The following is a 27,552-nucleotide window of genomic DNA, read 5'->3' on the forward strand; positions in this document are numbered from 1 at the left end:
GACGTTCGGGCTGTCAAACGACGAGGCGCCCGACTTTTTTTTTACCTAAAACGACTGAAGTGAGTTCAATGCCGTCCGGTTCAGCTAAAAAATATCTGATCAATCAAAATGCGTGCCGTAAGCTAGCGACGACATTTCAGTGACGATTATTTACTTCGTCTGAGCGGAGGCCACCGCTTTTGTGAGGGTTTGGTTTTTTTGGCTTCCGAACTGCGACGTTCTTGCTAGCTAAATGTCAAAATGTTGGCTATCATCAGCTGCTGAAAATTTTCTCCGATGTTGTGTCGCCGTCGTTGTTAGTTATGTATTTAGCAAATTCAAGCCGTCACCGACAGTAGTGCATTTGTGAAAATATTGTAGTAATTACTGTGTTGTTTTTGATTTTCGGGGCGGTGTGATTCAGTTCTAGTCTAGTTTGTAGGGCTTCATGGTGGTGCGGAGAAGAATAGCCTATTGTTTTTGATTTACCTGATTAGTCATGGAACGTGTATAGTAATGGTAGCGAATTGTGGCTGTGTCTTTGTACGAGTACAATATCCGGTCAGAATATTATGTTTATCCAGTAAAGAAAACTAATTGTTTGAAAAACAATAATAAACATATGGAACGAAGAAAAACTAGAAGCAGTCTTCTCGGGACTGCAAAATTTGTATCGATGTGGATGATAAATTTAATACGATAACAATTTTAAGTGGTGCCAAAAGTGACAGCCGCGCGACAATCAATTCGGTGATAACCATTCCGAAAGTTCCGATCCTAACATGTTGGCCAATTTATCATCCTAGAAAAACTTTCGAACATAGGGTAATTGGAACTGCATTCGACAGACAATAACACAATGGCTGAGGATTCGGGAAACTGGAGAATTTCCGACGAGGAAGGTGCGAACGCTGCTGGTGGAAATGGACAGGATTCTACGGGACACATTTTCCAACCGGACAGTTTACGAGATATTCTAGATACAGCAATTCAATCGAATGTCGATTCCGCTGATATTCCAGGTGAGTACAGTGCTGTCACTCTTTTGCATCAACTAATGAAGCTGGATGGATATTACAATCATGTATAAATAATGTTCATCATTGGAAAGCAATAAGCTATTGAATCATTTATTAGCTGATGATTTTTTTATTCAACCTTACATTTAGTAAGGAACACTGGCGAGGGCATCATCCGATGCATTGAGCATAAGAGTGGAAATGCGTAGTAGCTGCTCAATAGATCATCAACGATGCGGACTGTTTACGATTTTTACCAATCAAAACTAGTATTGTACGTATCCTACGTTATCGAAATGATCTCTTATGGAATCGAAAATCTTGCCTACGTCAGAATATTTTGATTTTCGCAGTTGATAAAGTTGATAATTGAAATACTGTGCGCGTCTTGAATAGCAGCTGGCAACGTTACTAAAATTGTAGCTCAACAAGGCAATAAGACAAAGAGATTGGTTGATTTACTTTTCAGAATAAAGTTCTGTATGATCGTGTACATTGACCTGGACTGTATGGAGAGTTTTGTTGAGTTCAAAGTACGCATGATTTCCTGATAAAATGTTTCTGTATTTTGGTATCATTATCAGCGGCCACCAGTAAGCCCGAATATTCAAACCACCTCGATATCGTCATCGTCTATCAATATACGTGGTGGAAGGCTTAGTGTTTCTTTTCTAGAGACTCTTCCTCTAATTTTGTTTGCGACGCATTTATAGCTAGTCCGATCCGTATAGCTTCAGCTGTCAGTCCGGTGTATGTTTCCATCATCACTTCGAAGCTACGTGTCACATAATGAACGTCGTCAGCGACGCCAAAGAGCTGCACAGACTTCCTGGAGATCGTACCACTCCATTTTCGCTGCTCTGACCAATCGCATCAGTTTATCCGGAAAACCGCATTCGTACATAGATGAACTAAGTCAAGTGTGACTTTGATTTGTTAGTACCAGATCAATTGTTGAAGTGTTTCTCACTGAAGAAAAACCGGTCGAGCTAGTTGGTAATAAATCTGGAAAATAATTATGCTTGTAACGTCAAAACTCCGGATCTACTTAACGGATTGCAACCAAACTTGGTACAGGTACTTCTTGCTCTTCAGAGATGGTCATTTTGTAGGAAAGATAGCGTAGCAAGTGTCAAAAACAGGAATGTCATAAAAAAGGCGGGTGGGTAATGTCAGAGACATAACAGGATGTCGTGAATACGAAAACAACTGACATGTTCCTTAACACTTCCGTAATCAAACTGTTTTAGATTTGCACTAAACTGAGGATTTTTACCTTCGATTCGCGAAGAAGAAATCCTAGTAGTTCTTTAGAAAACTTTTAGAACCATTTGAACGGCTGATTTTGTGTGATGGTCTCCACCGTTGTTCTCTTTTCGTTGTTTTCCACCAATGCAAACGACTAGCAGCTGTGACGTAATCGCTCTTGTCAGAAGCGAAACTAGCTTTGCAAACGACACACAATACATCTGCTCGCAGTGGCGATAGAATCCAAACTGATCCAATTTTTGTTAAGAGGTTTCTTTTTACGTGATTTCGTTTGTAGCTTTTTCACTAATGGGTAGTTCTAACGGCTATAAAAATAGCGGCATAAAGAATTTTAATGTCGATTATTTCGTTTCGGATTTGCATTTCTTTGAAAGAAACTATCAGGATGCTGTACGGGTTTCATTCCTGCCTTTCAGAAGGACCAAGTTGTGGAACTCACTACGATATTAAGCATTGTTGGGAACATTTTTATCGAACGATTTGTTGTACAGCAGCAGATATTTTGTTCTCTTCCTCAGAAGGCGTTCTGATTGGCTGGTGTTGACATGGGTCAAATGAGACAGGTTTTTCAATAGTGTACTATTGAAATACTTCAATGCTGTTGCTATACACGTTTAAGTTGAAAAATTTCGATTCTATTGGTGGTTAGATTATATAAATCCTTTCACAGATCACTGAGCTATGAGCTTTCAAAATATTATTCTCTTTGATACTCGTTTAAACCAAACATTTCAGAAAAGTTAAACTTTGAATTATTTGAGATTATGTTACACAACTGAAAATTTTATCATAAAATTGTGATCATATTTCCGATGGTATGTAGCAAAAATTATGTTGATTCGTTAGATACAATAAGAGATATTCACGATCAAAAACTTATCACTCTTTCAGAGAGTAAATTTTGAAAAGGCGCCCCATAGTGAAGTAGCTCGTATACACAACAAAAATTCTTGCTCGTCAGAGATGGTCATAAGGGTATTTTTATGGGGGAGAGAGTGTAATTAAATGGGGGGATTCAGGAAAACAATTATTTAATTGGACGAGAATCGACACTGGAAAATGTTTATATGATCGAACATAACTCCGATACAACTCAATAGGTTATTACCTAACTTGGAACAAGTAATTCTTGCTGTTCATAGGTTGCTAAAAGGGATATTTTAAGGAGGAAGGGGAGTTGTAGTAAGTGTTTGCTAACAGGGGTAATCTACATTTTTCGACAGGAACAGATATTTATTACAACTAAGAGATCGCAAGGATAATTATACGCGTGAAAAGATAGCAAGTGTCTCTATTGAAGAAGCTCTCAGTCCAATTATTTGTATATATCGGAATAATTCCATAACAACACAGTAAATTATCACCAAACTTGGCACAGGTACTTTTTGCAATTCAGAGGTGTTAATAAGGGTATTTTTTATTTTTCTTGGCGAGATCAGATATTCATAACAAGCACCCTAAACATGGAAAGTGTACGGTAAAATTGATTGGATTTTACGAAAAAAATGTATATTGTCTTGACGAGAATAGCATTCCCCTTTTCACAAATTAATGACGCCAGAACGATTGTAGCTAAAGTCATTAAAAATGTTTCAATAAGATAACAAAATTCAAAAGAAACAGTACTAATACAAGAATTGCGGGAAAAAGCCTGTATTATTGTTTCCGACATTTCCCACCTATTTTAGTTTTGCTATTAAAAGTCGGAACGAAACGACTCGTTATATCTTTCGTTCAAACAAATCAGAGTAGCCTCAATATCGCTTCGAATATCGTACAGCATCAGTGATTGCAGTTTTTTTGTCTGACGTAAATCTGTATTGAATTGAAATATACCCGAAAATACAGTATAATTAAATGATTCGTCATGTACTAATTATTTCTAAGGGGTAAATGGAGTCAGAACTAAGTCCTAAAAAGGTTAATTATTAAATTGAAACTCCAATTGTCTTTATGAAATGATAAAGAAGTTTCATGTATGGAAAGTCACGACAAGCAAGAATGTCTCGAACTACGACATTGGATATCGTTCTTTGGGTACACAAAGAATTTATTAGTTGAGATCTGACATCACGATACTCCACGTATGTTCAAACGACATGATCAATATTCCGATAACCTTCACCACAAGCACAATGATTAGTCTCGGAGAGCCCAGTTCGAAGGAGATGTGCATCTAACGTGTAGTGATTGGACACGAGTCTGGACATCACACGAATGAAATCCCTACTCATATCCTGCCCCCGGAACCATGCTCTTTTCGATATTTTAGGGATAATTGAGTGCATCCACCGACCCAGATAATCTCAAGAAGCTTGCCAGCTTGCCATAAATTTCACCCTCAATAGCACCACGTTTGGCTAAAACATCGGCTCCATTATTGCCTGAAATATAGCAACTAGTCGGGACCCACACTATAGTGATTTAATAATTCTTATTCTGTATGTCGTTCAGACATTGTTTGATTTTGCCCAAGAAAAAACGGTTCATTCTTGCCAGCCATGTTTGAGCGAATGGCTTCAATTGTACTTAGACTGTCTGAGAATAGGAAATAATTGTTCAGGAAGCCGAAACAATATTGTTGAATATACCAAACCCAGTAGCCTCTTCAATTCGTGATCCGTCCGTGTAAAACATATTCTCAGAGTCAATATGCCTGAACTTACTCGTAAATATTTTTGTGATTTCCATCGAACGTAGGTGTTCCGGGATTCCATGCACTTCGCGCTGCATGGATGAGTTGAAGAATAAAGCTGATTCAGGGGCATTTAGGAGTCTGTCGCGGATAGGAATATATCTTGAAGGGTTAATTTCCTGTGACATATGGTTAAAATATACTGTAATGATATATTAAAATATACTTGTTTGAGATTGAAGCTCAACTAGCCTTTCGAAGTTATTAATAACCAGGGGATTCAGTACCTCACGTCTTATTAGCAGTCGCGATGAAAGCTCCCAAAAACGATCTTTCAATGGAAGAACTCTCGCCAGAACCGAGACTCATTGTAAAGCAATTCGCAAACAACGATATTGAATTCGCTCTAATTTGATAATATGAGAGTTTGCAGCGGAACGAAAGCAAACGCATCCATATTCCATCACTGAAAGTATCGTTGTCTGATACAATTTTAGTAGATCTTCCGGATGAGCACCCCACCAAGATCCTGTTATTGTTCGAAGAAAATTTACTTTTTGTTGGCATTTTGTTATCAGATACCTAATGTGTCCTCCCTACGTGCATTTGGAATCAAACCACACCCCGAGGTATTTGAAAGTCAAAACCTGTTGGATCATTCTTCCCATCATATGAAGCTGAAGCTGCGCGGGATCATGCTATCTTGAAAAGAAGACCAGTTCCGTTTTCTCCGCAAAGAATTCGATACCCAGATGAACAGCCCAAACGGATAAGTTATCTAAGGTATCTTGCAGTGGTTTTTGCAGATCAACAGCTTTGGGTCCAGTAACTGAAACCGCGTCAACATCTGCCATTTGTCTTAGTGTGCATCGGGTTACTAGACAGCTGTCAATATGGTTCACGTAGATCAGTGCTGTCAACTGTTTTTTTCCAAAAATCTGTATTTGGCGAAAAAAAACTATCTGTACAATATCTTTCTCGAAAAATCAAACATCAATTTAGTGCGAAAACTGATTTTGCGACCAAAAAAAAAAAAAAAAGGTCGCTCGACCTGGTTTACCCCTATGGAATCCAACACAAAAACTGAAAATCGGTATTTATCTGTATGAAAATTGAAATATCGGTATTTTGAGAGAGCATATCTGTATTCCTGTATCGAGTCCAAAAATCGGTATAAATACCGAGAAATCGGTATAAATACCGAGAAATCGGTATAGTTGGCAGCGCTGACGTAGATATTATAGAAAAGCGGATTGAGGCATGAGCCTTGCGGGAGACCCATATAGCTAATTCTGAATGTTGCCAAATCGCCATGTGAAAAATACATGCGCTTCTCTGACAAAAGGTTGTGCAAATAATTATTTAGAACCGCTGGAAGTCCATGTTGGTGGAGCTTGTCTGAAAGAACAACAATGGAAACTGAATCAAATGCTCCTTTAATGTTTAAAAATACAGATGCCATTTGTTGTTTTGAGCGAAGGCAATTTGGATGTCAGACGAAAGTAATGCAAGGTAATCATTCGTCCCTTTATTTCTACGGAAGCCAAACTGAGTATCTGGCAACAAGCCGTTCGTCTCTACCTCAAGTGTCACGACGTCAAAGAATAATTTTTTCGTGCTCGTAGAAACGATTTTTTTTCTGGAATATCGACTACTATATTTCCTGCCAAATAAAATACATTTTGGACACATCAGACAGCGGCGCTACTTTGCATCGGAAAGGCAGACCCGGAAGTAGCCTTAGATCTGTATATTTTGTCGTCCATTCTGGTACGTATATTTTTGCAAAATATTGGTGTGAAGTTCCGTAGCTCAATTTTCGCTGTGAAATTTTTCTTGTAATTCGGATTTTATTCCGTTCGTTCAAAATGCGTTTGCGCATCCACTTGATTCGACGTCATTTTACTTAATGTATTGTGGTTTTCAGCGGGGCATAGAATGCGACGGAATCGCCGCAGAATAGCGAAATAATGAGCGTCAGAATCACAGGTGCCTGGTTGCAGATTTGCTACAGGTTTTTAAAACTGTTGTGTACAATCGTCAAATTTACAGACTTTTAAAAGCTGCGTTGGGCTTCTTGTTTGTTTATTCTCGTCATCTTTTTAAAATTTAACACCTCCATTGGAGGATCTATAGTATGCAGACGCAAAAATTTTACCTGGCATCTCTTCCAGGAGTTGGACAGCTATTTTAACCCTTTCGCTGTCGGTTGTACTGAAATTTACAGTATTTTAGTATCAAGCTTTAGAGCGAATAGTAATAAATCGTCTGATAAATCGAAGGCAATTACAGATTTAAAATGTAATGTTCTCTAACAATAAGAATTATTTGTTTGTTCACTAAGGCTGTGAACCATTTCGCGGTTAATTTTATCTTTTTTTTTTTAAATCTGACACTCGAGCGGTTAATTTGATGTTGTCAAAAATAACCCTGCTCGAGAGCAGAGATGCCATTTATACAGATTTATCTGTATAATACAGATTTTAACATACGCATATAGAATACAGATTTGATACAGATTTCTTAAATTTAATACGAATCTCCCAAGAAGCAAAATAAAAACTTTTTCGTGTGAGCAATCTATTAGTATTTGATTGCAGTGACGAGAAGCAAAGTCTTGGTCTCATTGAATCTATCATTCTACAGCAATAATGTGTTGGAACATCTTTTAACATCATTTTATTGTTGAAATTTAATTTTGTTAGTGAATACAGATACGCCCTTATTCTGAATAACGACGTATTGATTTTTCGATCGAATGTGGTTCGATCGAATCATAGCTACCTTTGATTTTGCTAGCGTTATGAGGAATACAAATGAAATACGAGGGAAAAAACGATACGACGTTATTCAGAATAAGGGCGATAAGTACAGATTTTTACAAAGTAATACAAATTTCCTATGAAAATATCTGGCATCTCTGCTCGAGAGCATGGTTATTTTTGACAGATCGATGGTTATTTTCCGACACTGAAAAAAATCTTGCAATGAAAATTCTAATATTAATTCTTTAGTTGAATTTATTTCCAGTGCAAAATGACCCAAATAACTCCATCCGTCAAACTTTGAAATGGACCACAGTTATAGCTGAATTTAATTACTCGACACAAAATAACCACTCAAGTGTCAGAATTGAACCAAAAGTTAAAATTAACCGCGGAATGGTTCACAGCCTAAAAGCATTAACAAGTATGTATCTGTCAAAGACGACTAGATTTTTTGAGTAGACGACTTACAATTTTTTTATAGTGGTCTATTTTTATTTTTAATATTGATAATGTTTCGAGTGAAAAACGAGGTTTCAAAAACAAAGACGTCGATTAAAACAAAGTATCATTAATAAGTAATTATTCTGGTTACAAAAAAATTGTCATTTAACGGCCAATTTTTTAAATTTTTTTGGTTTTTAGTCTCGAAGGGGTTGAATCGATGCGAATGACAAATTCGTTATCTTTGCGCCATTTTGTCGCTATCTTGTCGCATCGCAATCTTTGTTAACCGCCACTGCAAATATCAATAACAAGAATGTAAACATATTGTACTAAGAAATCATATCAGCTGTTCTTCAAAAAACGGCGAATCTAACATTGACAGCAAATGGAGAAAAACATCGATGAATGTTTCGACTTTGGTTTCAAATTGTATTTAGAAATCATCGTATATTCTCAGATCAATTTTTGATTAGTCGATGATCTGTTCGTTTATCTTTAAAAAGTATGCAAATTTTGCCACTTTCCTTCTATATCTACTGAATAAATCAACATAAAAAGAATTTCGCCCTTTTTCGATTTGTTTACTTTTATGCTTCCTGTGTAAATGATGAAGTTACGCCCTTGCGCATTTTTTGTGAAATTAGTTGGTTTTCGTGACTAAGATAAATATTCGGGTAATTTTATCGTCTCATTTATTATTTCCAGTAGTAAAAGGTTCGGAAACCATAAAAAATAAAGAAAACAAATAGTTTCGCCTTTGGTTACTAGGAATTGAAGTATCGCCCTGTTTGTTTGCATGGAACACGGAGGGCGAAACTTTCGTAAACAAATGGAATGACAGTTTCGCCCTTTATAGTTCTTTGTATTACTAAGATTGAGATTTTTGTAGAATCCGATTTTTTAGGCAAAATTGTAGGATTTTGAAGAATTTATTGGTAGGAGAGAGAACAGATGATATGCAGAGTTTCAGCTGTCATCAGTGCTGTCAACTGTTTTTTCCAAAAATCTGTATTTGGCGGAAAAATTTATCTGTACAATATCTTTCTCTAAAAATCAAACATCGCTTTAGTGCGAAAACTGATTTTACGCCCAAAAAAAAAAAAAGGTCGCTCGACCTGGTTTCGCCCTATGGAATCCAACACAAAAACTGAAAATCGGTATTTATCTGTATGAAAATTGAAATATCGGTATTTTGAGAGAGCATATCTGTATTCCTGTATCGAGTCCAAAAATCGGTATAAATACCGAGAAATCGGTATAGTTGGCAGCGCTGGCTGTCATATAAATGAAACATTTCAGCGATCCGTGGAATAATCCAAAATCTGCACTGAAAGAAAAATGTCCCAAATTTAAGGTGTACTGGCTTTAATACATATAATCTCCATTACTACTTCTCAACAACACAACTATACTTTAGCTATACAGGTTTATAATAGTTTATTACAAGACAAATTTAAAGTTTTTTTTTCAGTAAGTAATTTAAGTTTAAGCAAGCGACAGTTTTTCTTGAAACTTGAAAAAAATGTTGAAAGGTTTGCATGGAAACCGCATAGTAATTATAGGAAGGGAATATAAACAAAGAGAATATGTCACCTTTTTGTTATTGTTTGATTCAACCCTACCTAATACAAGTTTTTATGTTTATCATTCCAGAGCTGGATCAAGAGCCATTGTTCGCCACGCTCTATGATCACATTCGTCCAGTTCCTCACGTGCGTCCAGTTCCATGGGCCCCTCTTCGACGGGGTCGCAATACGAACATCTACGAGTCGCTACCCTATTTTCCACCATCGGTGCAAATGGACACTACACGTACCAACTATGGTCTATTTGGGCCCACCTCGTTTGGGTACTTCCCTTCGCATCATCATCAGCATCAGCATCATCACCATAACCATCACCATCATCATCCTCCTCCTCCTCCTCTTCCTCCACCGACGCATATGCCATCCACAAATCGCTACTCGCCATCCTATCAGCACGCATCCTCTGGTGCGCGATCTTCCGGTTCATCGTTTCCTGTCCGTCAACACGCGGACACAGATTTTGGACCAAGATTAACCAATGGCAATAACTCGGCCATTCGATCACGTTCATACTCACGCACACCGCGAACGGGAGATGATACCGGTTCACAATGGAACAATCATAACTTCCATCATTACTCCCACGAGAGTGGTAGGGGCGAACGAGATGGACGCGGCGGATACACTCGCAAGCGTCATCACAATTGTGACATGTGCAGTCGTCCGAAAAAGCCCGCTCAAGCAGAAGGACTTCATTCGTCTTCGCCAGTGTCTGGACACTGCAATAACCGACAGATCAAAAGAGAGCCTCCGCCACCTAGTCGGCCACCGCGAGGGCCCATGAAAGTCGAGTCTGTTGATCCGTTGATTGGTCAAACCAGTCGAACTCAGGAGATTTCATCGGAAATGATCAAAAAAGAGGAGAAACCATCACTGCCTGTGAAACAAGAAACCAATGAAGTCATAGATACAAAGCCTACTGTGTCGAAGGTGAAGAGCGAAGGACCGTGCTCGTGTGACTTTTGTTTCCCGAGTTTGGGTGAAGATCGGAAACCTACGAAAAATTGCTGCTCAAATTGTCAAAACCAACAAGCGGTCATTAAAGAGGAAACACCTACCAATGGTTCAACCGAAGAAGTCACTGTAAAGACAGAATCTGTGCAGGTTAAGGAGGAACAACAATCTGCAAGTGAACAAACATCCGCTCCGAATGCTGCTCCTTCTGAAGAGCCGATGCCTGGGCCGAGTGGGTTAAATCGTCACTGGCGAGACCTGCAAAATATTGCCAACGAGAAAGGTTTTACAAAACAGGAAAATCGTCAACTCCGACGTATTTATCGTTACGTCTGCGCTGACGATTACGATAGCGAAGATAGCACCGATAATGATACAGATGATGATCCCGAAATGATGCTTGGTCAAAACAATTCAGTCAGTAATGTCGACGTCGAATGCGATATCAGTGGTTTGGCAAACGTCGAAGTAGATGCGGTTAACACGACCGACATAATACGAGAAACCGATGGGGACAATTTTCAGTCTTTCATCAATGAGTCTCCAACTCAAAATGATTTCATGGTGAATACCAGTTCCAGTAGCGTGGAGGAGGTTGTAAACTGCAATAAGGAAGCTGCGACGTCATCGAAAACGACAACAGAACAAACGGATCGTTCAAACGAAAAGCATCAAATTCAACAGAATTCGAATGAACAACTGCGCCAAAGTGATGTGCTCTCAGCACCAGATCTTCAGCTGGACTGGGTTACGGACACCAGCAGCATCAGCGACGAAAGTGATGTTGTTCTGATCGATCAACAACCGGAGGAAGGACGGGAACCGATCGATCTAACCAATTCGGATGAGGAAGCCGATAGAAACCGCAGAAGCCGTAGTAGAGGTTCGGAACAGTCTTACGAGCGACGCACCTTTGGACATATGACTATGCCTCAATGTCCGGCAGGGGGAAGCAATCGCGGTGTGCAATTAGGGCTACGTAGCTCGCTGGATGGAAGGCCGTAAGTATGCTGTTTTCAACTAGCAGGATAAGACAGAATATTTAGTTTAGAATGTTAATATTTTATAACAGATTTATATTATTAAGCTATCGAAACAAGTGATTCGAATTCGATAGCAATACTAGCTGTTGTTCCTCAATGTTCAAGCGTTCAATATTTTATCTTCACTACTTTACCTTACCTAACAGCTATAGTCCTGAGGTGTCCTTTGCTGTATCAAGAATACGTCTCCACATAACTCGGTCCATGGCTGCTCGTCGCCAGCTTCTCAAGACACGGATGCTTCGTAGATCACCCTCCACTTGATCGGTCTACCTTCCTCGCTGCGCTCCTCTTCTTCTTGTCCCAGTCGGATTAGATTCAAGAACCATTTTAACTGGGCTGTCGTCCGACATCCTTATGACATGCTCAGCTCATCGTAGACGTCTGATTTTAGCTGTCCGTACGATAGGTGGTTCTCCTAGCAGCTGTTGCAATTCGTGATTGATACGCCTTCTCCACGTTCCGTCTTCCATTTGAACTCCGCCACAGCACCCTTCTTCTTCTTCTTCTTCATCTTGTTGAACTGACGGCTGTCAGTTCGAGGAGAGGGCCAGTCGTGCCGACTATATGCCCTGTTTCGTTTTCGCGTTTGCTTGAACTTGTGTGTTTACTTTAAAATTTTAGTTTATTGTCTCGTACAAATTTTACTATTTTTTTGTATATGCTCATGTCATTTGTTTTGAATGCTTCAATTAATGTTCTAAATCTGTTATCGAAGTTGTAATTCATCCTGCTCATGTTATATTTAGTGCAGTGCAGTATCACGTGTTCAGCAGTTTCTGCTTCTCCACAGATCTCGCAGTCAGGATCTGTTATAATTTTCATTCGTGCTAGCCAGTAGTTCGAATAATCGTGACCAGCCATTAAGCGGTTGATGAGTCTGATGTCACTACCGCGTATTTGTTTCTTGATATACCAAGGTTTAGTAGAGAAAGTATTTTGTATTTCATAGAAGGTTTTGCCCTTTTCTTCCGAATAAGATTTATACCATTCGTTACTACTTTTCAATAATTTTTTTTTGAAGTACACAAATGCATCCGTCAAAAGGATATTGTTATCTAGAACTCTGTCGCATGTGAGTGCTGCTTTAGCGAGTTGATCCGCTACCTCATTTCCATATATTTCGACATGACTTGGGATCCACTGTATGGATATATTCCGTTTCGAGCAGATTGCAAGTATTTCGATCAATGTTTCATCACCACGCTTGGCTTCAAAGGCACTTTCCAGCATGAGACAAGCTGACCGGGAATCTGTATATATAACGAAGTTTTTTAAATGTAGACTCTCGATTAAAGTAGTCGCTGTCTTGATGGCTATAATTTCAGCCGATGTAATGCTGACTTCGCTGATCAGGCGATAGTAGAATCGTTGTTTGGTATTTTCTATGAATACTCCTATTCCGCATACATCATTGTATTTTGACGCATCAGTGAATATTCGTCCTTTACCTCTATGTACACCATTCATTACAAAGAGTGACATTTGCTTTAGTTTCCTATTACATGTATTATTTTTTGATTCGGTTTATCCTTCTAGGTTACTGGAGATTGTCACTTTTATCGATAGGTCTAGGCTCATTTCTAATGTAATTTTTCTGAATATGTTTTGGTTTTTCCAAAAAAGTTGTTCCATAAACGAATATGTGTCCCATTCCTTATTATTTTCCGGCAGTGTAACTGTTTTTAATTGATCTGCTATAATATTGTTTTTGTGTATACAACGAGCGATTTCCTTGGCAGAGACATATTCTTGGCGTAATTTAATAGGTTCTTGACCACTTAAAACAGTTAGCGTGTTCAAGGGTGTTGTACGAGTTGCACCAGTGATTTTTCTTAAACACTGATTATTTACTACTGTCAGCAATTTGTGAATGCTTTCTCTTGCGTTATTGTGGATTATACATCCATATTCCATCGCGCTGCGAAAAATGGCTTTATAGATATTTGTAAGCGTTTCAGGGTGGGCACCAGTTGTTATTCCACTCAAAACCTTTACCATATTTAATCTATCTTGGATTTTACTACGCACTTCTTGGACATGCACTCCAAAGCTCATATATCTATCCATTATTAATCCTAGGTATTTGTGGTTTCTCACGGATTCAACCTTTTGTCCGTTTATGTATAGATTCAGATGTTTATCATTGTTTTGAAACAATAGAGCTTTTGATTTGTCTGGGTTGATTTTCAAATTTAAATTTTCAGCTGCATGATTAAATTCGTCGATGTATTCTTGCGCTATCTGGTTTAATTTATCCAAATTTTTTGCTTTGACCAGTATGCCAAAATCGTCTGCAAATTGTACGAGGACGACCCCATTTTTTCAATTTTGTGCAATTCTGCGGTGTAGATATTGAACAAAGTTGGTGACAACACATCACCTTGTGGTAAACCGTTACTAATTGTACGTGTGAGTATTTTATTTCGCATGTGCATACATATCTGTCTGTTTCGTAAAAATTAGGATACCCAGCATAATATTTCTGCAGGGACATGATCTCCTGATAAGATTTCTTCCAGTTTGTCTACGTTTATAGCATTGAAGGCGTTACTGAGGTCAATGCATATCATAGCCGTTACAAATTTTTCACGTTTATTCTTTTTGATCCAATTTACTACAAAAGATGTACAAGTTTGCGTAGATAAATTTTTCCGAAAACCAAAGGATGTTTGGGGAATGATGTGGGACATGTTGAGAAAGTTTTGTAAACGCTCTAGAACAGCAGTGTTTGCAATTTTGGCGAATGTGGAGACCAGTGATATTGGTCTTTTGCTGGAAGTTAAATTTTGATCTTTGCCAGGTTTCGGTACTGCTACCACTTTTATTTTTTTGAGGTTGTCGTCCATATAACTTCTCTTCCACATGTCATTTAATTGATTTATAATTTTTTTTGCTATTTCAGGTTTTAGTAATCTGAGTGACTCGTAAGATACACCATCCACGCCGGGGGCTGATTTCTTTTTCTTTTTGTTGATTATGTTTAACCAGCTTTCCGTTGACAGTAAGTTGTCTTTAACAAATGGTATTGGAAGTACAGTAGGACAGGGATCATGTTTTCCAAAATTTTTATCAAGAAAAGTACACGCTTCCTCTTCGTCGTCATACAGTATGTTGTTTTCTTTTTTGAGCAACCGTTTACCAGTCAATTTTCCAATTTTGTACCATAGCTCCTTTGACTTTGTGAATGGTCCAACTTCGTCAGGAAAACTTTCAAGTTTGCTCCTGATTTCCTCTCGCTTCTTTCGCTGGAAGATAGCTGTCTTACGTTTATATTCTATAAGATTATGTTGGCTTGAGGTACGGTTAAATATTCTTCTCGCTGCTGTCTTCTCTTTCCAAGCTATGTCCACTTCATTGGACCACCAAAATTTTGGTTGTTTATTATTTTTTTTCTTGTTATTTTTTTTAATTTTTTCAATACAGTTGCTGAGTTCTTCAATATTATTTACTTGGTTATGATCTAGCTTACGTATATCCTCTGCAATTCTTTTTCCATCAAAAAAGTATTCGAGATGTAGATCATTTATGCCATTAATTTCAATGTTTATTCCCAAGTGGTCACTTCCAATGCCATATTCGAGAACGTTCCATTGTATTTTTCCAAATAAATCTGCAGAACATAGGGAAATATCGATAGCGGTAGCTCGTTTGTTTGCTTGTAATGGAATGTAAGTGAATGAACCATCATTTAAAATGAGAAACTTGCTGCTATTCACATTGTCCATAAGTAATTCTCCTTTTTTGTCGCATATGCTGTCTCCCCAAGTATAATGATGGGAGTTGAAATCTCCACCTATAATGACTTTACGAAAGTTCTCCAAATATCGCAAAATTAGTTTGATGTCTGAATCATAGTTGCTATGAGGGATGGATGGGCTTATGTAGATCGAGACTAATACCAAGTCTAACTCCAAGACTTTAATTATCACCACTTGTGTATGTTGTGAGACATTTGGAGATGGTAGTTTTTGGTAGTTATGATTACTTTTCAAATATATTCCAGCTCCTCCATAGTTGTCAAACCTTGAATGGGGAATGAAATGAAAATTCGAAATTTTATACTTTGCGGTATTTTCAATAGTGATGTTTGTCCAAGTTTCAGCGAGAAAAGCAGCTGTGTAGTTATCAGCTATCAGAATTCGATGTAGTTCTGTTTTGTTTTTGCACAAACTTTGAATATTTGCCTGGAATATTTTAAAACTTTTTTTAGGTGTATTATACATCTTGGTTTTGTATAGTCTTCAATGGTTTATTAAGTACAACCATATTAGATAAATTGAAGTGCCTCTCAGTACATTTTTGGAAAAGATTTTTTATATCCTCCTTCGGACCGAGTTTACCAACAAAATCGGAATAAAAATTCATCATGGATTCTTGCATCTGTTTTGCGAATTGTGTTTTTATTTCGTTCAACTTTGCTTCTCATCGTTCTTTTTCAGTGACACTTTGTGGATTGTTTAATGCCATTCCATTTGATGATAGCATACGATGATTTGAAATAATGGCATTTCGTTTCGCTGTAATTGCTGTTATATGATTTCCTTTATCATCTACTCGGGCTCTTTTATTTACGATCGGGTTTGATTTATCATCATATGGTTTTAATGCAGCTTGGATTACTTTTCTCTCCTCATTAGTTTTGATCCATTGTTCTCTCAAGGGATCCTTCCAGGTAAATTCACCTTTTGTCACATCCGCAAAACTCTCGGTAAGAGTTGGAAATTCATCGGTGTCAGGATTCAGGGATACATACATGTTTTTTAATAGAATTGGTACCTGTTGGTTTGCTTCTGTGTATGTAAGGTTTTTTCTCGACATTAAGGCTTTGATGTCTAGTTGCCTTTTACGTTCGGGGCATGATTCATCTTTCGAGTCGTGTTCATTGCTTTTGCAATGTGCACACTTCAACGCATTGGTGCAGTTCAATATGTCTGTTTCATTTTCATGTCGTAGAGAACACCTATCACACCTTTTCGCGCCTTTACAATTGTCTTGACGATGACCAAAGCGAAGACATTTGAGACATAATAAAACTCGCGGAATAAACGGGTTGATACGACTTACACAACAGTACAGTCGTACTTTTTCTGGTAGCTGATTTGATCTAAACGTGACTATAATACGGTTGATTGGGATTCTGTCTCCATTATCTACTCGTTTCGTCATTCGTTTGACTTCCACTATAGGTACCTCGCAACTTATCTCTTTTTTTATATCTTCGATATCCAGATCCGCTGGAATACCTGAGACAACCCCAGATACACATATTAGGTGTTTCGGTACGTAAGCTTTAAACGGGCCATTATTTTTATTGATTGTATCTATTAATTGGTTGGCTCGCATATAGCTGGACATGAAGACAAGAATTTTATGCCTGCCTACATATTTCATATCTGTGATAAATTGCTTAATTCCTTCCATTTTTTGTAACGTCGCTCCCAGTGTGAATTTATTGATCTTCTTCGTTCCCTCCTGGTTATCCCGAAGTTCAAAGTAAATGCGATATGGGGAAGAGTCCGCTTTGGTATAGGTTATGTTCATGTGCTCTTTGTTTCCGGTTGATTCGGAATATGTTTTTGGGTCAATTTGTTCCTCATCTTCCATTTTGTCCTTTGGTATTGCTCCAGTATTTCTGTGATCTAATCCTGGTTTTCCAGGATCTTTCATCATTTTTAATAAAAATTTAACCACACTAGCACGTTTTCACAAATATGGCGTCTAGAGAGATGTCTCTCTAATGGCGTCCTTTCGCCTTTATAATATATGCACTCTTTTATCACTTTTTTTTTCTCTATAATGAGTTTTCGTTTTTCTTTTCTCTACTGCAAACTATAACAATCCGAATAATGTAGATTTTGATCGGAAACCGATCGCACACCGTGAATTTTTCAAAAAGCAACTCCACGATTCTTCACGCGTTCGCACTTGTTAACGATTGACCGTGAACTCTGCACAGCACCCTTAATTCGAAAACACTATAGTGGTCATAGAGACTAACTGGTCTAATAAGCGTTTTGTAGATGGTCAATTTCGTGCGGTGGCGTACTTTTTTCGATCGGAGGGTTTTTCTGCCAAAATACGTCTATGAATTTCTCTGCTGGTGTCATTATCGGCGGTCACCAGTGAGCCCAAATACACGAACTCGTCAACCACCTCGATATCGTCACCGTCTATCAATATTCGTGGTGGGAGGCGTAGTGTTTCTTCTCTAGAGCCTCTTTGTCTCATGTATTTTGTTTTTGACGCATTTATGGTCAGTCTGATACACCTAGCTTCAACTTTCAGTTCGATGTATGTTTCCATCATCTTCTCAAGGCAATATTGAGAGTCTATCGCCTTGCCGTAGCTCTGTCCGAGATTCTAAAGGACTCGAGAGCGTCCCAGATACTCGGACGTAGCACATTGTCAATAAATAGGTAATGGGTGGGTGCGTACACTTCTGTATTACTTATCTTATCGCGAATATGTGATCCGTAGTGCCACGGGCTCCAGTAAATTCCGCTTGGTACGGCGCTACGAATTCCTAGCTATTGGTGATAGACGACGGCAAAGGATTTGGGATAGTACCTTGTAGGCGGCGTTCAACAATGTGATTGCGCGTTAATTGCAACAATTGAGCTTGTCACCCTTTTTGTAGACGGGACATACCACTCCTTCCATCAATTCCTGCGGTAGAATCTCCTCCTCCCAAATCTTAGAAATCATCCAGTGCATCGCTCTAGCCAGTGCCTCTTTCCATGTCTGAGCAACTCGTCTGGCAACTGGTCAATGCCCGCGGCTTTGTTGTTCCTTAGTTTGCCGATCTCCTCACTTATCTCCGACATATCACGCACCTAGAACGGTTGCAGCAGCGCTACTCACGGCGCACCTTATGTTTCTCCAGCCGTCTTCAAGATTCGCCGCGCCAAGCTGCTCTTCCGTTGGCAGCACTAGCTCCAGTTGTTGCGCGTATTTCTCTGCATTACAAATGCTACGTAGCTGCTCGAGATTGAGTCCCGGCGTTCCTGTGCGACGAGTGTTATTCACCGTCGATAGTTTTGAGCGCATACAAACCGCGACAAGGTAGTGGTCAGAATCAATGTTGGCACTGCGGTAAGTGCGGACATTGATGACGTCGGAGAAGAATCGCTCGTCGATGAGAACGTGGTCGATTTGATTTTTCGTATGTTGATCAGTTGATCTCCAGGTGGCTTTGTAGATATCTTGGTAGGGGAGCATTCATGTCACCGATGACGAGTTTCGTTCCAGCTGCGCGTAAAATGCTTCCTCGTCGTCATCGGGTCTCCTCTCATGTGGACAGCGCACGTTGATAATGCTGTAATTGAAGAAACTGCCCTTGATCTTCAATACGCACATCCTATCACTGATTGGCACTGACCCAATCGCCGCTGGCGCATCTTGCCCAACACTACAAATCCAGTTCCTAGAACGTTGTGCCACAGCTCTGGTAGAAGGTAGCCGCTCGATGCCCACTGCAGTGCTACGACATCGAAGCCACGGATTTGAAGCTCATCTTGCAGCATTCAGATTTGCAGTTCCTTGTGCCAAGCTTCCAATCGTAGTCCTTTGTTCGTCGCCTAGGTCTTTGCAGATTATTCCGAATCGTATTTCTATCCTGATTGTACGTAACACGTGTTTTCCGGGCGGCTTGTTAGGCCTGCACCAACCTCCTGTCTCGCCTCGCGTCAGCACTGTTTAGAGTCCCAAACTGACACACGGACGGTAATCAGCCTCTCCTAACATGGGGAACAGACGCTCGGATAGGCTCGCGATCTGTAAAGGGAAGGCAAGCCCCCCGCCCCTCCATCTTTCTCCCTTTCCTGTCAGCATGCGACCAAGGTCGGGGTTGGTTACCCGATCTTTCCTATGGTTACTTGTACCCCAGCCTGCACCGCTGAGAGGTAGGGATAGGAGCTACTGGGCAAGAACCTTACCAACCATATTTAATCTCAATTCTATGCCGTTATACGTTTTTCCGTATCTGCCTTTCCTTTATGTTGGAAAGGCAAATACGGAAAAAATGTTTGTACTTCTTTTTCGTTCGCTAATTGTTGCACTTGAAGATGTATTTTAGCATTTGAATTTGCGCTGATAGACTGAACCGGAAAAAATGCGCTTTGCTCTTATTAGTAATGCTATACCCAAACCCTGGTGCACGTATGAGCACCCCGTGGGATCGATTCAATTCTTACAATTTAGGTACTCTTGCTTTGGGTCCATTGTTTATCAGTTACCTCACAAATCAGCAGAGATGCCAGGTGAAAATTTCAAATATCTGCAAAATTCTGTATATCTGAAAAAAAATCTGCAGTCAGCAAGTATGTCTTGCTGGCAGCAATTTCTGTATAAAGCAGGGGTGGAAATAGGCAAATTTTTTGATTCACAGTAAATAAAAATAGTCAGTATTATCTTTTCATATCCCATATTTGCTGTTAGATATTACAATGAATTTTGAAATGAATGATTTTTGATTAGATAAATTTTGGTTTTATTTAGAATTTAAAAAGGTCTTCAGTTTCATTTCCCACAATTTAAAATCGTAATTTTAGTTTTGTTACCCAATTTTTAAATTCACCGTATTTGGTTTCTTGATTCACATTTTCATGCGCAAAATGGGCTTATTTACACCTCTGGTATAAAGTATGACACGCAGAACTGACATGGCGAGCAAATAAAAAAGGTGGCGGCATTTTGAAAAGTTTGTAAATTTTAACGAAAGTCTGCGAAAACCTCGATTTTCAAAAGTCTGCACAACAAAAAATGTCTGCAACACTAAAGACTGTCCCAGAAAGTATGGACGCAACCAAAAACCGCTGCCATTTCGCAATGGTTCAGAATCTGTCAATTTTTATGGCTGCGTCCGTTGCGTTGTTTATTCGTTTCATTAGTTTGTTTCGAAATACGTGGACTTTCAGCAGAACAACGTCGAAAAATTGTGTACAAATGGTGCACAGAACGCGAACTGTCACTGAGAAAGATAGCAAAACTGTAAGGAGTAAGTGAAAAAGCCGTGCGAAATGCAATCAGGAAGTTCGGTGAGGATAACACCTTTGAGGATAAAACGAAAACGGGTCGAAAAAAAGGTCCTGCTAACCCTCAGTTGGATAAACGCATACTGAAGGCGTTCGAGCAGAAGAAGGAGGTTTTAGTTTGGGATGTGGCAAAAAAGTGGGCACTTCGAAGTCAAATGTTCTTCGTGCTAAAGAACGTTTGAATCTTCGAACCTATAAGAAGCAGAAACAACCAAAACGTAGTCCGAAACAAGAAGCATCGATCAGGCCGAGGGTTCGAAAGCTGTACAATACAATTCTTGCTGGAAATTTGAACTGCATAATCATGGACGACGAAACCTAAGTAAAACTCGATTTCAAATCCTTGCCGATACCACAATATTATACGGTGCGAGAAGGAAGCCTTGGTATTACATTCCTGTAGTGGAATTTAACCTTCTGTTTCAACAGACTTCGCAGGCGATTCAGAGTGTACAGAATCAGTGCATGGCTGGTGCTACGATTCTACTGACACTACGAATCCTTCCAGGTCGGGGCTCGAACATACGACAACTGGTTTGTAATAGAGATGGTCGGGTATCGGGTATTTTACCCGAAACCCGACCCGTACCCGTACCAGACGGGTTTTTGGTCGGGTACGGGTAAAAAATTTTATTTTCAATCGGGTACGGGTCGGGACGGGTAAAAAAATTTACTACTCACTCGGGTACGGGTCGGGTACGGGTAAATTTTTTTTTCTGATCGATTAACCGACCATTTGTACTTTACATAAATATGTTTACACGTTGACGAGATTTTTTTTTTTGCAAAACAGTTGTTCCGAAAAATAAACAATTTGATTCAAGGGGTTTTGACATTCGCACCTAGAACTAGACCTGAAAACTGGCATCTTTTTCCAGAAAAAAACATTTCTTTTCTTCATTTAAAAAAAAACGATCAATCATAGTTACGTGAAAAGTTATGTGAATATTTTCCACCCTACTTTTTTATAACATATTTAATAAGACACACTGCCTTAGCTCTGAGATGTTGCGGCCAGACCCTACTTTTCACGTAGGTTTTAATGGACTGCCATTTTAAAGCTGTTCAATGCACAATCCAGTAAAAATTATTTGATTAATATATAAAATGTAGTGTAGTACTCATATCACATTCAGATAACAGAAAACGGTTATTTTAAATATTGGTTGGAGATTTTCAAAATTTACATATAAATCATTAGGATTCTACCCATAAAAACATGAACATTTATTTCAGAAAATCTGCATAGAAGTTCTTCTTATTCTTCACTTCTGGGTGGTGTCACCTCACTTGAAATGACACCGATTGATGGCACAGCAAGTTGAGCTATATTGCCAGTTCGATGTCAACATTTCATAAGGGCACATAAACCAATGAGAGTTTCTCTTTGTTTACTTTCTCTTTTGTGAATATCTCTTTAATTTTCACGTGTACCTACAAAGTATTCGTGTAGAATGAAAGATAATATCTCCATGTTTCCAACATTACCAAATATGTAACGAACGTTTGTATAATAACGCAGATATAGTCGAAAGAGAAAGTAAACAAAGAAAATCTGTCAATTGTTTTTAGGCCCTTTTGAAATGTTGACTTCGAGTTAGTTTACGTTTCTTTTCACTGAAAATCTCGATGCGTGGCAGTCGCAAAAGTACGGGTGAAAATCTTTTCACGCGAAATGCTCAAATTATCACCGTGTTCACTCGTTGATTTGCTTTGTAGTAAAAAAAATGTAATCAAAAAAAATTTCTCACAAATGTTCAAACTACTTACACTTGAAGGACTCACAGTTCACCATTTTCAAAATTGAATTTTTCACACCGGGAATACACGTGAATTATTTGATGTTTGGTCAATTCACGTAAACGAACCGATGATACTCTATTAATTTTAGGGGATGTTCATGATTTTTCAACTGATTCTAATGTAAATTTTTATTTGTGTGTCAAGATAATGAGCACGCTTACTTGTGGTTCTAAAGAATTGGATCAAAAGTCGCACTGTTTCGTAAAAACCATACCTACCCAAAATTGAATACAACGGGTATTACGACATTTTGGATAAATATGCTTCTCGAAAAATTTGAGTAGATATTACTCCCTTTTGTTGACATTTGTAAATGAGTATAAAGTACCAAAGACATTGGAAATCTATTCATGCTTCACAGTGTATTTATATGTTTAAATGTAAACAAGCATTTTAATGTATTTTACTTACAAACTAGAGCCTGATACGCTCTATGTAGCTCGCTATCTAAAACACTTCATTTTTTCCATCCTGAATTTTGGTAAACTTTTTACTACTCATTCGGGTCGGGTACGGGTACAGGTAATTTTTAATCGGGTACGGGTCGGGTAACGGTAAAATTTTTAATTTTTTATCGGGTACGGGTAATTTTTTTTTATTATTGATCGGGTACGGGTCGGGTACGGGTAATTTTTTAAATTTTTAATCGGGTACGGGTCGGGTACGGGTAATTTTTTTTGCTGATCACTCGGGTACGGGTCGGGTTCGGGTATAAGAATTTCTATACCCGACCATCTCTAGTTTGTAAGACCAGGGCGCTGGTCATTGAACCGGTGCGAGAAGGGCAAGTGTTAAATCAGTCCGAGACATCGATTGAAGTCGAAAAATTTGTAAGAAAGCTATGATCTGGGAAGCAATTTGTAGCTGCGGTAAGATTACGAAACCCTTCATTACCACTGCTTCAATGAACAGCGAAATATACATCAAGGAATGTTTACAAAAACGACTTCTACCCATGATTCGAAGCCACAAGGATCCTGTTGTCTTCTGGCTAGATCTTGCTTCTTGCCACTACTCGAAATCAACGGTAGAATGGTATACTATCAAAAATATCACTTTCGTTCCAAAAGACATGAATCCACCAAATTGCCCACAACTTCGACCAATTGAGGAATTTTGGGCATTAACGAAGGCACATCTTAGGATAAGATTGGAAAAAAATGTCAAAACTTGTCGCCAAGAAGTCTGTACGGAATTTAATGAGGAATGTTCGCAAGAAAGTGCGCCAGTGCCATTGTAGACTAGAATGGCTAAGTAGCAAATGTTGAGAATAATATTCTGTTGTTGTAGTCTAATATTATCAGTATATCGAATAAAATTTGAATATCTAACACTTGTGAATTATTTACAGCGAAATCAAAGTGCGTCCATACTTTCTGGTACAGTCTTTATGCACGAAATCTGCAGATTTACAGACAAATCTGCATATCTGGCATCTCTGGAGATCAGCAAAGGCAATGTTAAGTACGATTCAGACTGTCCAGCTTCTTCCGTCACCGTCACCGGAACGTCAACGTCCGTCATCGTCATTCTGATTCACACGATCCGGTTTCCTATCCGTGTCCGTCATGTCATTTTCTTACACGCAGAATTTGAAGACCTTAGTTTTGCACATTTTTATTCCACTAATACAAAATCTGGGAGCTTTTGAAGCCAATCGATCTGTTGTTTTCCTACCTTTTAATCGAATAAATAACTTTCATTAACTAGAAAGAGGAAAAACAAAACAATCAGTTCCACTCAACAACGTAACGTACTTTGCAAATCTACTGATAAGTTTAATTACTTATAGGTGGTATATTTCGTTTAAGAGTGGGATCTTGGCACCGAATACATACATAACAAACGTCTGCTGAATACCGTAATCATATGAATCGTGCATGTGTGCGATAATCACAGTCCGTCAAATATTCTTTCGGAGAAATGTTGACGGAGCTTGCCGTTGACGTTCCGGATCTCTGCTGGATCGTGTGAATGCGTAAAGGGAAAACTCATTTGACTAATTTTGATGGAGGCTGACGTTCCGGTGACGGTGACGGAAGAAGCCGGATCGTCTGAATCGTACATTATGATTCCAAACAAATAGTCAAAATCGGCGCTATTCTGCTTGTTTACAATTGCCTTTTTGCTTGCTGTTCACCATCAGTGGGGAGTATTGATACCAAATAGTGATAGAATATTTGAAAGAAGCGTGAAATAATTTACAAATGCTTTAGGCAAGCGGTGTCAGAATTTTTATTACCTATGTTTATCTCGTTGCCAGGTCAACGATTTTTCTCTTCTCCGTTGATTTCTGGTTGTAGGGTCACTGATTGCGCTACGTTTTTTTTTTGCTTGCTAAGTCAGTTTAGCGTATCATACTTTATTGAGAAATTACTGACTGCTACTCTGTCTGATGGTATTTGAAATTTTTACCTGGCATCTCTGCGTTAAAGACACAATTAGTTTGAAGAGCAGAACTCCTAAGCAGACTACTTTAGTCAGTCAGCAGACTATTTTAGTCATATTTGGAAGAATTCAATATTAATCTATAAACCGTTTCAGCATGCACCGGATGGCAGAGTCTGGACCATCACCGGCACATCATCACCATCAGCTTCCGCCAATGCGTCCCCAAAGACACTTCCGGTCGTATCCACAGTGGAGCTGTGATAGCCCTAGTAATTCTCCCGGAGCTGCCCGGCGGATGAACAGTTGGAACTCGGGTGGCAGAACGTCCCGTCAAGATCCCAGTATGATGCGTCCAACTCCTCTGCTGTCAACGACATACCCAATTATGTGTCCGGCAGCTGAAATGCACCGACCTCAGGAATCCAGTCCGCCGATGTCGGGAGCTGGAAACAGCGGAAATAATAGCAACATGGGAGCTGTTATCGATGATACCAGCAGTGGCAGTTTTAGTAGGCTTAACCAGTTTATGCCTTGGCTAGGTCCACAAGGAGCAGCGCCAAATCAAATGAACAATAATTCCCCCGGAAGCACCAACAGGCACGGTTTTCATAGCTGTGGGAATAATCCTGATGCTGGCAACGGAGGCAACGATGAGCACTTCATGGGTTCTCACGGTATGGCTGAAGCTCCAATAGACTACTCAAACAGGTTGGGGCACAACCCTAGCAATTATGATAACTCCGGTAGCCGAAACATGCGTTTTAATAACGACAATAATCAAAGTGATTATGAATCGGGAAGGCAAGCGCCGGCTCCTAATGGCAACGGACAAAATGAACCGCGTGGTTATCGGAATTATGGATATTCCAACCGAAGCCGCTATTTGCATTCGAGTGGTGTTCGTCCACCGTACGCGGTCCATGAAAATCTCTGGCATCGCCAGCATAACATGCAAGAGATACACCGTCGGACGATGATGCTACGTGACGTAATGAACGATTATGATGATCGCGTTTCCCAAATCCGTACAAGCCTGCGGACGAGGAACAATCTAATTAACTCTTCCTATAACACTGCGTCTGGTGCGAGTCAGGGTCATTCCAGCGGTGCAGGCCCCGGTGTTTCCGGATCTCGGGGAGAGCTTTTCGATGACGGTAGTTCATATTGGTCGGATAGAAACTATAATCAGCATTCGTCTGGTCACAACTATCAACAGGATCTTCGTGTCTTCAATCATAGACCGAGACGGGTATCCTATCATACAACCGTGTACCCACCTCTACGGTAAGTTGAGATTAGTGGAAAATTAGATGCATTCAGTTCAATCAATTTGTGTTACATTTGTTTCTAGGCGAAACGATCACCAGCACGTACATCATCATATGTATCACCACATCCAACCGCAAGCGATACTGAGCAATGCACCACAGGTGCATTTCAGTATAGGGGTATGTTGTTATTTTTGTTTCTGACACTTAGTTCATAAATTCAATTTACATATTTAAAATCTTTCCACAGCTGCGGCCCAGTCTGTTATCCAGCTTACACCGGTTTGTTCGCGTGATTGAAGATACTTGTTCGAATCGTGGAGCCACTCAGGTACACTAGGATAGAAATAGGATAGAAAATCGATAGGTAAAACTTTAATGTGTGACTATTTTAGGAAATGATTGAACACAATACTTTTCCGCACAAATACAAACGATTGCGTCGGGCCAGTGAAACCGATGAGGATAGCGAAAAGTGTACAATCTGTCTGTCCCAGTTTGAAGTTGATAATGACGTGAGGTTCGTATCTGAATGTTATGCTAACGTGTTTGATATAGTAGTCCCACCGCTTCTCCCTAACCCGTTTGTATTGTTCTGTCCCACTTAGGCGTCTACCCTGTATGCATTTATTCCACAAGGACTGCGTGGATCAGTGGCTGGTGACAAACAAGCACTGCCCCATCTGTCGAGTCGACATCGAGATCCACCTTACCAAAGACTACAACATATGACAGCCGGAAGAGGACGAGGATCACCCTCCGGGCAGTGCGCACATCGAGGTGGTCGGTATTGACGTTGATCGTCGCCGTCACCAGCATGGACACTATACTCACCATCCATCGATCGGGCGCCACCCCGGCCGTGGTGGTAATGATTATCAGCGGCTTTCCGGGAGCGATTTGCTGTTCTATTTCTTCCGCTGAATCGGATTTTGTTATTGTTAGGGTAGAAGAAAAATAGCTAGTTTTGGAGTGCATGTTCATCGCCGCTTTGGCACAAGGAGTCAACCACAGGCACATTGAACGATAATTTGTGCATACTGTAAGAATTCGTTTCATGGTGATAAATTTTGTTTTGAATCTCTCTGTATTTTGCTCGTAACTTTATATAAAAATTTTCATATTTTTTCTCAATACTGAAATTGGAAGATTCCCTTCATGTCGAATTTCTTATTTTCGTTTTTTTTGTGAGAGCAATAAGTGAATGCTAGATTTATACAATGAAAGAGACAGTATAGGGTGTTGCTGTTCAAAAAATGTTATAATTATCTATGATATATGTAATAATATGAATAAATATTTCTTTTTCTGTTATATAATTTGAGCTGTATTTCACTTATATAGATTTTCCAATTTTA

General features: G+C 39.3%; 2 protein-coding genes across 2 annotated transcripts in view; both read left to right on the top strand.

The window, feature by feature from the left end:
• Positions 1-27,552, top strand: part of LOC131430720 (sex-regulated protein janus-A-like) — a 428,138-nt gene that overhangs the window by 47,156 nt on the left and 353,430 nt on the right. The window lies entirely within an intron of this gene.
• LOC131430713 (uncharacterized) lies at positions 155-27,513 on the top strand. Its single transcript, XM_058595900.1, has 7 exons — positions 155-1,001; positions 9,768-11,655; positions 25,080-26,210; positions 26,278-26,374; positions 26,445-26,525; positions 26,590-26,714; positions 26,803-27,513. Exons 1-7 carry the CDS (start codon positions 839-841, stop codon positions 26,924-26,926), a joined length of 3,609 nt encoding a protein of 1,202 aa, XP_058451883.1. The 5' UTR covers positions 155-838; the 3' UTR covers positions 26,927-27,513.

This window comes from Malaya genurostris, chromosome 2, assembly GCF_030247185.1.
Source record: "Malaya genurostris strain Urasoe2022 chromosome 2, Malgen_1.1, whole genome shotgun sequence".
NCBI classification, from domain to species: Eukaryota; Metazoa; Arthropoda; class Insecta; order Diptera; family Culicidae; genus Malaya; species Malaya genurostris.

What these genes read in the sequence shown, in the direction of transcription:
- LOC131430713 (XM_058595900.1), top strand. Translation starts at nt 839, where the DNA reads ATGGCTGAGGATTCGGGAAACTGGAGAATTTCCGACGAGGAAGGTGCG. An exon ending in ACCGTGTACCCACCTCTACG is followed by an intron (nt 26,211 to 26,277) that starts GTAAGTTGAGAT and finishes ATTTGTTTCTAG; the next exon opens with GCGAAACGATCACCAGCACG. An exon ending in CGAATCGTGGAGCCACTCAG is followed by an intron (nt 26,526 to 26,589) that starts GTACACTAGGAT and finishes TGACTATTTTAG; the next exon opens with GAAATGATTGAACACAATAC.